Source organism: Branchiostoma belcheri, unplaced genomic scaffold (genome assembly GCF_001625305.1).
Source record: "Branchiostoma belcheri isolate BF01 breed outbred unplaced genomic scaffold, Haploidv18h27 scaffold211, whole genome shotgun sequence".
Taxonomy (NCBI): Eukaryota; Metazoa; Chordata; class Leptocardii; order Amphioxiformes; family Branchiostomatidae; genus Branchiostoma; species Branchiostoma belcheri.
The window spans coordinates 279,578-291,709 of NW_017803614.1; the positions used below are offsets into that span (position 1 = coordinate 279,578).

Below are 12,132 nucleotides of genomic sequence, written 5' to 3' on the forward strand. Positions count from 1 at the left end.
GAGGAGCTCTGCAGAGCTCCTCCATGGAGGTTGCTCGTGCAGCCCCTATTGCACACTTGCCTTTCCAATGCGCTGTGTCACCTCAGCGTCCAGGGATCCACTGCTCAGAATTCTGCTACCTAGATAGCAAAACGTGTCCACAGTCTTGATCTCTGTCTGCATCTGGTAGTTCATAACTACATGTTCTTCATACTTCTACGATAGCCTAGGCTTGTTTCTTCCATACCTTCTCAGGGTCCATCATGTGAACTCAACCGACGGTGAGAGCCAGAGGCTAGTAGCGTGAAGCTCTGTGTACCTGAGTCTCCAAGTCCAGTCCAGAAGAGATTGCTACCACCATGAACTTTGTTTTCTGCCCTCCGTGTCCTGTTGTGTTCATGTGCTTTTTATGGAAGCCAGTGGGCAAATGCGTGTAGTGTACAGAATCAACGTAAGATTCACAATGATGCAATATCAGAATCTTACAATAACTTTGAAATTATAAAAGATGACTAGCCATTTACATCATGTTGCACAGGTGTTGTAGAAATGCGTCAGCCGCAGTGAATTATGTAAATATCTGTGGGGCCTGCTTGTATGGACCCAGCTTTATATGAGAATGTGCCATATATTTTTATGATACGGAATCATTGCAGAGTACATCTTTGTCATCCAACTGAATCATACTAATAATGAATGAATGAGTGGTTTATTATATAAAACATCGCAGTCATCAGGCTAAAGTACGTTTCATTTACATATATAGTACATGAGATAATCACAACACAATATTTAGCAAATAGCACAAAATCTTACAAGTATTAAAATAAAATATTACAATTACTAAACACCTGAGTGTGGTTGATTTACAACGTACTATTTGTTCATATTAATCAGTCTCAGCAGAGATGGTTCAGGGCTGTTTTGGTACCGAGCAGTGCGGCAAGGCGCAAGAGTCATTTGGTCAGAGTTTCTGAGGTTTCTGCCGTGCTCCTGTCGCCGTGTGTTGGGGAGGAGGTCTGCTGTGCGTTCCGATGCGAACATGCTGTGTGCGAACTTGGTGCAGAGGGTCGCCCGTCTCTTCTCAAGTGTTTCTAGTTTGCACATCTGCAGCGCCGAGGTGTAGTCTGTGTACTTATGTCCCAGAATGATCCGGCACGCACGTTTCTGTACTCGCTCCATCGTTGCAGTGGTGGCACACTGGTGCGCAGTACTCAAGGATCGGTCTTATGAAGCCGGAGTACACTGTCACAAGGTCCTCCACTGGGACTCCAAATGACTTAAGCCTGCGTAACATAAAAAGTCGTTTGTTGCCCTTCTTTTTTTGTTTCACTGACTTGTGTGTCCCATTTTAGGTTCGACTGAAGCCAGACGCCTAATACCTTGGCGATTTCCACTATTCTTAAGGGGTTGCCGCAAAGAGTGATGGGGACTACTAAAATGTGATGAGTGATGGTGACTACTAAAAATTAGGAGTTTATCTTATTTACGATTCTGTATGTGTTTCTGAAATTGATAGTTTTAATGTATTCGCAGTGTCTAGTAGTATGTGGTGGTCTTGGTTAAGGAAAGGAAATGGAAATTTGTCCACCGTAACAAAACTGTGCTGGGTTTTCAAACCTTATTTGTGCAAAGGGGACGGTACAAATAATTTCCGTATTATTAAAATTGTCAGCAAATGAAGTAGAAATAAAGAAGTCCTGCTACTAGGACAAGAGGTAATAAAAGTACTCAACGCTCCTTGTGATGACGTCATGGTGACCTACGGCACCAAACCGACGCCGGGGCAAAGTACAAGGCGTGACCCCGGGAGCCCGTACACGACTGGAACATGGATCAACAACAGAACGACGGCGAGTCGGCACGGCTGCTCCATGGACAGAACGCCTCCAGACACGTTCAGCTCTACACAGACCGTGTTCAGGAGCCCGTACAGGACTGGAACTTGGAGCAGGAGCAGGACGACAGCGAGTCGGCGCGTCTGTTCCACGACCACGGGCAGAACACGTACAGACACGTACAGATCGACACAGACCGTAACCCAGAGGTTATGACATATGGTACTGTGAGGGACAAATGTCCCGAAGTTATTCCTCATGATGAAATAGAGACTTCCAAAGAAGAAGAGGGCTTCAGCTGTGCGAAGACATCCAAAAGGCAGATTCTGACCTTCCTCTGTGTCGCTTTTCTAAACTTCTCAGGCATGGCCTGCTCCGCTATAATTACTCCGTTCTTCCCGGATGAGATAAGTTAGCGACAATAACAACAATATATATACGCACATTGGTTCTCTCCACACTGTATAAATAAGTCAGAAAGATTGATTACCTGGTCTAATTTCTTGTGTCTTTATTTCGGTTAGGGCCCGTTTTCACAGACGGCAATCCCGAGATCAGCGATCAAAGTTGGTTTATTGTGACCCTTGATGTAATAATTGGAATACAATGAAAGGTGTAAAAGTATGGTTAAAAGGAAACATTCGATTAAGTATCGTTTGGTTTTATTGTATTCGGGACAAATTTTAGTCAGGATATCTATGCACCTGTGTCATGCCAATTCAGCACCAGCTCTTATTATAGTAACGTTCTATACATGTTACAGGCTCTACGGAGAGGAGCCTCGCAGACTACTGTGGGATTTGTGTTCGGATGTTTTAGTGCAATCCAGTTTCTAGGGGGGCTGGTCTTCGGCAAATTTGTGAGTATCTGTACCACATGCCGGGGGTCTTATTGGACTAGCGCATGTCTAACCATGCAATAGCGGATACTTTCTTTGTGTTTTTGGCGAAATATATCATCAAATCATGTTTATCTTTTGACGTTAATGATTCTGCCCTTTTCTGTCTACTTATTTTTCAAGACCATAAACGTTAAATTTGCATTTTTCTTTCCATGTGTCCTTTTCATTCCACAGATCACAAGAATCGGGTCGAGATTCATGTTGATCAGTGGGGTCTTTGTGGGTGGGAGCTGCTCTTTTTTGTTTGGGTAAGTCTTTTATCTTCTGAACAGTTACAATATATAATATACTAGTACAGTATAGCACAGAACTAACTTCTTGAGTAGTTTCGTGAAGTATGCAAGTGCACAGCAAATGCTGATCAGTGTAACACACTTTTTTTCCTCCCATTGATTATACTGTTGCTGTTCATGAATTTTACCCTACTCTGTCCCTTGATATACCGTTACGATCATAGACGGCATGTATTTTTTCCCTCTGTCCATAGACTTTTAGAATATATGGAAGGAACGACGTTCATCGCATTTTGCTTTGCCATCCGGATTTTGGAGGCTCTGGGCGTCTCCGCACATGGGACTGCCTCCACAACCATCCTCACTCACGAGTTCCCTAACAATGTGGCGAAGGTCATGGTGAGAAAGACGTTCGCTCTTGCCATTTGTTTCACTTGTGGAAAATCCAAAAAGCCGTGAGTGCGGATAACGTTGATAGCATTGGAATTATACAAAATAGTTTGTGACGACTGTGTTAGAGCACATGAGCTACATTGTTCCCAAACATTTGCGAAGAGGAGAGGCAACAATTTTAACCTGTAAGGTAGTATTATACTGTATTGCCTATATCTATGACTACTGTCGTGTTGTATTGTGTGTTTTATAAAGTGTGAAACACGGCATCGGCTGGATTTGCTGCCAAGTGCTCCACCATGTATTGTTTTTTTTTTATTCTTCAAAACATGAAAACACAACAAGGACAGTGTGACGCTGCACTCAAGTTTGTAACTTATATATTAACAGCCCCACACAACAAAAAAGTACAATTGACAGTTGTTGTTGCAGTTTGAACAAAGCACCAGTAAACTGTACTTCCTTGAGTAGAAACGTCAAAGAAAGAAGTTAACCACAATGTTAATTTCTCGCCACTACAGGGACTCCTGGAGATCTTCATGGGACTCGGCATGATGGCAGGTCCTCCCATCGGGGGTGCCCTGTACAACGTGAGGAACATGTCTGTTTCTGTAGGGGGTTTGGACGACGCGGATATCTTGTGCTAGATGTAGTTAGCATGACATATTATCTGTACATTCAATGTTTTATAGTGTGGTAACAGATGTGCTGCAATAAAGGTGCCGTACTGTATCAGTCAGTTAATCTATACTGAATCACATTCATAATACTGAATCATGTTGTTGAAAAGTACAAATAATAATGACTATTTTCAGCAGTATACATACTATCAAATAATCGCTACTCTGCAGTTGACGCATTCAATCGCATTACTGTTCATAGTAGATTAGTTTGCAAATTTGGCTCCTTTTCTAGACAAAGATGTTGATGTTATTTAACCCTGACACCAGCTAGGCGGGTTCAAGCTGCCGTTTTTCGCGGTTGGGGGTCTGATGTTCAGCTGCTGTGCGGTGTTGGCTGTCCTGGTCCCCACACAAATCGGTGAGTGTAATAATAATAACGTTCATGACGTTAATGAACGTTTCTAATATACGCATTCTATCCATTTACGTAGTTGTTTCTGTTTTACTGTTTTTTACTTACCAAACCACTTTTTTTCGCACAGATAATGAACAGAGTGGGAAAAAGGACGTGTCCCTGCTATACTTCCTTAAGATCCCAACTGTCATTATGGCCTGTAAGTATTTTATAATGTATCTACATGTACATACAATGTATATTTTTGACATTACCACATGACAACGAAGGTTGTTAAATGTGTGATCTTAAACCTACTCGTGTATGTCTTGTTTATTTTGCAGGTGAGATAACCGTTGTAGGTTACGCTGATATCAACTATCTTGAGCCAGTGATTCAGCCATACTTTGCAAAAGAGGTAAATCTGTTCTTTCACCACATATACGTCTATAGCCTCACGGTTAACATATCAAATTGTTACGGCAAAATATGTGATGCATGATGACTAAATCAAGAATATTACATGCCCACTGTTCCCAGTTCAGTGTCACCCCTCCCCAAGTCGGTCTGTTCTTCCTGCTGCTGGCCTCAGTGTACGCCGTTTGTGCGCCAGTCTGGGGGTGGCTGGCCGACAAAAAGGTAAAAGTTGACAACTTGAATCCAATATTTATCTGGCTAAAGGGGAATGCTGAGGAACTAATCCCTATATATCAGAGGTGTGTCGTTAGCGGTTACTTGTTGATGTTACAGAACACCGTGAGGACCATGATGGCGTTAGGACTGCTGGTTCTGTCAGTCGGCGCGCTCCTGGTCGGACCGTCTCCCCTTCTCTCAGACAACCTCACCATTCTGCCCAAGTACGCTTGCAGCTCCTATCATTGCTCTTCATACATATTACTATATGTACGTTGCTATAAATAATAGCTGCAAACAAGTCATGCAAGTAAATGAAGGAAAACCGTACTGTAGTACATAAATTCGAATTTCATTACTATCTTGGGCCCTCTTTCTACTGTTCGGAGATCAAAATTTGGATTTGTTTGATCCTTGATTCTATGACTGGAATATAATATGCGAGATAAAAGTTTACCTGAAAATAAAAACAAGCACAAAACGCAAAGTGGTCATGTTGTTAAGATTTTAGATGTGCTACTTGGCTAGTGGATAATGTAAATCATCAGGTGATATTTTTGTTTTCAGAAAGCTGTGGGTTAACATCCTTGGCATTGTCGTCATAGCGATGTCCATAGGCGCAGTGGTTACACCTATCTTCAATGTGATGCTTTGGGGGGCCAGGTACACTCATTACTCAATGGTTATTTGCTGTCGTAAACAGTCATAAACAATACTGACATCAAAAAAGGTGACATACTATGAGCAACATTCAAGTGCGTCCTGCACCCATCTGCACTTGAAGTGTCAATCCCATTATTTATTAAAAAGAGATTTTATAGAAATCATTTTTTTATAGCTAAGCTACACTATAATCAATCTTTGCTATACTATTAGAATTTTTATGTTGTTTCTGCTGTTCAAAGTGATGCGGGAATGGAGACTGACTTTGCTACTTACGGCCTGGTGTCCGGAGCGTTTAGTGCATTTATGGGCATGGGGTAAGTTACTTACAATACATTCACTAGCATATTAGCATAGCAGATATGTGGAATTTACACTGTTTTTGAATCGTGGTAACAAAATGTTTGCACTTATAAACAACATTATCATATATAACGCACTATTGTCTACATTTTGGTCGTAAGACGCAGATGGATAATCTGAATACCTCCCCACATCACCCTGTTGAATAAGATGCTTGCCTGTGATATTTCAGGTCGTTTGTGGGACCGACAGTGAGCAGTGCGCTGGTAGAAAAGTTTGGGTTGCCCTGGGCCACAACAGCGTTCTCAGGGTTTATCTTATTTTCTGTAAGTACCTTAGCTTGTGAGGGTACTGATTTTTTTTATTTGAACAACAAGGAAATACCGAGATACATTCAAATAGCTTTAGATGCAATAAAGTATTTATCTACTATTGCAATTTGAAAATATACTTTCGCCCTTTGAAAACGGTTTGCCCAGGTCAGAGGAATTCACTTCCATTACGTAAGTCTTAAGTAAGCTTTCATGATAAATTGTTTCACTGTTAACGTCAATCATAATGATTTTGGAAAATAATGACTAACGTTTGAATTTCAGATGTTACTGTTGGTTGCTTTTACAATCTGTGAAAACCTGTGCAGGAGGTAAGACTTGTCAAATACAAGAATTCTTGTTCTTATCTGGAATAATAGTTGGCTAAACGTCCTTGTTTAAGTTTCTGATGTTGTCGACTTTGATACACAGGTCGATTTACGAGTGGACACCATTCTTTTTGCAGACGTCGTGCTGGATCATCGACTAAGGAGGAAGCTCAAACGTAACTTAAATAAACTCTGAATATTAATTATATGGGGATGACTAGATCTGATACATTACCAATTAAATTTTTCTTATAATATACAAAGGAGGTAACTCTACAGAAACCACTGAATGGGTGTCAATCTACATACAGTGCTGCAATTTTTTTTTTCTTTATCGGGTTTTGGGTGAAGCTGATGTCTGTTTTCTACTCAGGGGCATGTAAATAGCTATGGGTATGTTAATACTTTGTACTATCAAACAGTGCCACAGAGATACGCCGTCTTCCTCAGTGTCGAGTGGTAGGGCGATACCAAACGACCCTGCTCGCTGGCGTTCATGTTGTCGTTGACCATCGTCATCCTCGTGAGAAGGTCGTGAGTTTTATAAATGAATGAATAGAGCCTCATTAACGGGTCTTGCACCTTATGGACCCAGTCCGCATTTGCTTGTAACACACCAGTAGAATATTCAAACTATAAGGTACATGAATCATGAGAACAGCGGTCTAGCAGATTGACATAATCAACCAAAACTGAACAAAAAGATAGATAAAATACGATGTGTCAGCATTGGCACCCACCATCTCATCCTATTGATCAACTGTGCTCTAATACGATGTTCTTAATGTTCAACTGTGCTCTAACACAAGTCATTCTAATGATCAACTATGCTCTGATACAATTATCTTAATGTTCATATAAGGTCTAACGCAAGGCATCTTATAGTTTAACTAAGTTCTAAGACAAGGCATCTTAATGTTTAAGTATGCTCAAACACAAGGCATCTTAGTCATTAATGTTCAACAATGCTAATGGAATCGAAAGAAATGCATCTTAAATGGTCAAATATGCTGAACAAAGGTAAATATATCGTGCCGTTCACCGCGCATACCGATAAATCAACCCCCGTAACTTGTCCGCATTGGCACCCACCATCGTATCAACCTGTAATGGCAACAACAACAATCACTTCATCAGGGTTCAGGATATTTTTATGGACAGCTCATTAACTGTTGTTTATTTGTTTATCTCATCTTGAATAACACTTGGTGGCCCCTTTAACATTGATTGCTGATTTCCAAGAGGACCCAGGGAAATACAACATAACATAATATAATTTGTATCAAAAGAAAATTATACAAGTAACATAAAGAAATGTAAACTGGGATCAGATGATTATATCTAAAATAATATTCAAATTCATTATGGAACATATATGGTTAGTTTATTGACGGTGCTAGTTACCTTGAAATCATGAAGCAAAAGTTATGTATAAAAATGGAATAAAACGTTTGCAATGCTGACCTATTGTTTGAAGATATAGCTAACGTATAAATAGCTCACTCAAGGACACAAGATGAACTAGTTACAAATGCAGACAGTACCTTCTCGCCATATTTGAAGAAAATGAAGGTTGGCATACTGGATATTTTATACTCCGCTGCAACGTCCTTCATGAAAATGATATATGGGTAAATAACATGATAACTTTCTAAATAAGTAGACACACACGAGCGCACACATACACAGTGTCACACAGTTACTGAGTGTTGACCTACCAAAGGCACAAGCAAACGTTGTGAGCAGTTGAAGAGAAAGCGCCAGAGGCGAAAAGAGAAACCACAACTACGTGCACAAAACATCTCAACATTGTTGTGTCTCAACTATGGCCGGCCGAGACTGCCATGCAAAGATAGGGCTGATTATCCACACTAGACGTTACACACAGCCACAACATTACACCTAGAATACTACCATTATCTGTCGAGATAGATGGATGCCTTCTTAGATGCTGCTAAGTTACGACTGTCTCTTAATGATAATATGATCAACACATACAATTCGTGAAAAGAAAGATCTTATTTGCACACTGAGTAATTCGATGAGAAAAACTTATTATTCCCTAAAGGTTAACATCATTTGGCGAAGGTATAAGATAGTGGAACTCTACTTACGTCAGATTCATCGACGTCCACTTTTCCACAGGCCACCCCAGGAATCGTGGCTGCCATCTCCTGTGACAAAATATGATGAAAAGCTGGACAAACCGGTCTTAACTCTTTACTGCTACTTTTGGTGGTGATGCATTAATTCATGTTATTTTTTTTTTGCAAATCTGACGGTCACTCACAACCTAACATATATAAAGATAGATAATTTATGGAAATCTTAATATTTTTGTATATCCGTAAAAGAAACCAATAAGAGAGTTCTTGTTTTGCTCAAAGAGTCCTTTCAATACTGTTAGTCGCCACCACTATCCCGAGTTGCTTTGCGCGCAGGGAGGGTAAGGTAGCACACACCCCATCTGGTGTCACTCTGTTGTCGCCGGTTAGATGAAGGGGGCCGAACCATTGCGCATCCCGGGGAATCGGTAGGGGAGGCGCGTGTCAAGTTAAAAAAAAAAATAGGGAACATCCCTGCGCAACAACCCAGTCATTTTTGCCTCTGTTTGGGCCTCTTGGTCTTTCGCGGCCCCAATACAACGCTCATATCTTAACCCGAGCAGAGAGCAAAGTGACGAGGGATTTGGTACTCCCTATCCCCTACTGGGTACAACTGGTAAACGAGGGATTAGCCTAGATTGAACTGACAATATGTAAATGTATTGCTTTCACAGTATGCACAATGTATTTTCATTTTGTATATGTGCATTAATACACTAATCCTGCATAGCACATGCTTTTCTAGAACACGATAGTTTTTGTATTACTTTGTATGCAAATTTAAAAACTATAAATTCAACAAAATTCAGAGTAACACGATGCAAGTCTGCTGGTTGGATAAAGAGTAATTCATTCAAATAAAGTAGTTGCTCATATCTGCTAATATTTCAGAGCACTGCGGAAATCCTGTAAGAATAAGCCTCAAGTTTGTAAATTTACTATATGAACAAGAACTTGTTGGTTTAACGTTGGTTAACTTATAATAAAGGTAATGCCACTATCTCAATGTGACAGATTTTGCTTACCTCAAACACCGGTGCAATCATTTTGCATGGACCTAACCAAGCCGCATAGAAGTTCACTACAGTAAGCTTGTCCTCGTTCCGTTTCATAAAGTCGGTAAATGCCTCCTGCATTTTTCAATTGATGTCATTAGAAAGAATGTCGTTAAAATATGCCTTCAATACAATACATTACAATACAATACAGTACGATACAATACAATGCGTTTTGTGTTTACTGAAGGAAAACATTTTTTTTGCTGTTTTTTTTTTCTTCTCTCTTCTTCTCCAAACACTGATCTCTGACCTGGTCAATGACCTGAACCAGACCGTCTCTCACTATGGTAACTGGTGTTGGGTTACATCATGTTGCAAATTTTAAAGTAAGACGGATTTAGACTGCTGTCACCATATAATATGTGAATATGTGTAGTAATACGTAGAGAGTAAGAATTAACAGAGAATACAATAATTATGTGAAGGTAAACATTATGCATTTTCTTTGCAAATGTTACCTTTCTAGTTCAGATTTTGAATATCATACCATGTGCGGAAGAATCCTGAATTTTATTCAGGAGGGGTTAAGACTGCGAGCTTCCGAGGTGCTAAAAGTTGATGTCATGCTGTTGTATCATGTTTATCGTAGATTAAACTTGAAGTAGACTAAATAGAGTAACTAAACAAACCCTTGTTATTTAATTAACGATAATTTAAAAACTGTAATAAGCATACGTTGAAATTATTTTCAATTGCCTAAGCTTTATTAGGTCGGAATTTCATAAAGTGACGTCATATCAAATGTCTTAGTTTGATACATGTAGATAGCTCATACATGATGTTAACCTTTACAAATGATAAATGTCTGTCATTGAGGATACAAATTAGGTTCTCATTTGTGCAATCGATACCATTTCATGACATTCAGTACCCAAATAACAAGAACTCTACAATAAATCTTATCTTACAAACAAGCCTATTCTAGCATTTCCTTACTAATTATGCACATGATCACATAACTTACTTGACCTAAAATCATTTTGTGGTGTCATCCCGGCCTATCCACATATCAAATATCATGCAAGGAGAGTCAGCTGGGGGACCATACATCTGACGAAATTTGGGATCGACCGAAAATTTATAGTTTCTTTTTTAACGTGTTGGAACTAAGCTCAAATTCTATAACTATGGCTTCCACCAACACAGATGAGAACTAGATACATGCATCATTATGCAAACAGTTATAAGGCCACACTGACTTAATTTTATGGATGACATCCGCGCGTGCATTGATTTTCGCTTGTTAGTCGAAAAAAAAGATCACGTCCACCGAGGCCCTGGCCTGGCTCTAGGCCTGAGTAGTCCATAGTGGTTAGCGACAATACGGAGCCGAGCACCCAGGCTAGCGAAGCTCCACAACTCAAGAACTCAAGTATATACACACAGTGCCTATTTATAAATTCCGCAAAAAGCCAACATGTGCCGGCTTGTCGTATACGTTGCTGTGTACTGACGCGAATTCACAATACCAGCCTTGTATTCCCGTGGTTTAGTAGCATTTTTATTTTTGGCCGGAATTTTTTTTTATTCGCCCGCGCGCACTAGTTTGGGGGTCTTCAGAGGATATCATCCATAAAATTAAGGCGGTGTGGCCTAATGTAAGTTAAAATTTTTTCTGTGACGGGCTACCTTGAGGGCAAATTCCAGACCTGTGAGACGTAATGGTCATGTTATATATACACACAACAAAACTGCCGTGCCATGCAGCTTCAGAGAACCATTCACGCGAAACGTAAAATAACAAACAGGCGGACATGGGATCTATAGTTCTTTTTTCTGCATACGAAACGTTATGTGACATCTAGGCACAGCTTATTCCTCGTACTGTATTCATCAATGGTTCTGGTTAGTGCAAAACAATACTATGAGGCAAAATTTTCAGGTGTAATGCACAAGACAACAGTTACGTTACTCAAGCAACTGGATAGATTCTAAAAACTGCTTCAGCTATCATGGTGGTCACAAATTGGTGTTACAGGTTTGCTTCATGTCCAGATGACGAAGAATGGAACTCTTACCTTGCTTTCGATCATTTGCACAGACTCGGCACTGCACACGGAGAAAGACAACTGCACCGTGAGACACACTAGGCCAAAGAACACCCGGTATGAACACATCTTGAGAGGAGTTAGTGAGTAACAAGTGTAGCCTGTTTGAGTGGGCGCCAGGTTGGCAACTTCATAGGGCCACACTTCACGCGTCAAAGACCACAAAAAGGTCTATGGACTAGTCCATTCCAAACAGGTGTCCATAACTTTTTTATAATCTTCTTTTCTTTGCAGAGCTATCAGGTATATAGCAAGGATATTGACACCTTATGCATGTACTACAGTTTCTGCATTAAGTTGACGTGTATACATAATATATAT

At 40.2% G+C, this 12,132-nt stretch overlaps 2 protein-coding genes across 3 annotated transcripts; one reads left to right on the forward strand and one right to left on the reverse strand.

The window, feature by feature from the left end:
* Positions 1–1,810: 1,810 nt before the first annotated feature.
* LOC109469923 (MFS-type transporter SLC18B1-like) lies at positions 1,811–6,812 on the forward strand. The gene is made up of 14 exons (XM_019768685.1): positions 1,811–2,222; positions 2,579–2,676; positions 2,893–2,966; positions 3,206–3,350; positions 3,866–3,934; positions 4,295–4,385; positions 4,706–4,779; positions 4,902–5,000; positions 5,112–5,218; positions 5,562–5,657; positions 5,900–5,974; positions 6,193–6,286; positions 6,557–6,603; positions 6,738–6,812. Exons 1-14 carry the CDS (start codon positions 1,811–1,813, stop codon positions 6,778–6,780), a joined length of 1,524 nt encoding a protein of 507 aa, XP_019624244.1. The 3' UTR covers positions 6,781–6,812.
* On the reverse strand, positions 6,401–11,968 carry LOC109469925 (thioredoxin-like). Of its 2 annotated transcripts, none has more exons than XM_019768687.1 (5): positions 11,782–11,968; positions 9,731–9,835; positions 8,715–8,774; positions 8,145–8,210; positions 6,401–7,704 (listed from the first exon to the last, which is right to left on the reverse strand). In XM_019768687.1, the coding sequence occupies exons 1-5, from the start codon at positions 11,878–11,880 to the stop codon at positions 7,639–7,641; spliced, it is 396 nt and encodes a 131-aa protein (XP_019624246.1). In that variant the 5' UTR covers positions 11,881–11,968; the 3' UTR covers positions 6,401–7,638. The 2 variants fall into 2 exon arrangements, with proteins under 2 accessions (XP_019624246.1, XP_019624245.1); XM_019768686.1 differs by having other exon boundaries at positions 8,130–8,210.
* Positions 11,969–12,132: the final 164 nt, after the last annotated feature.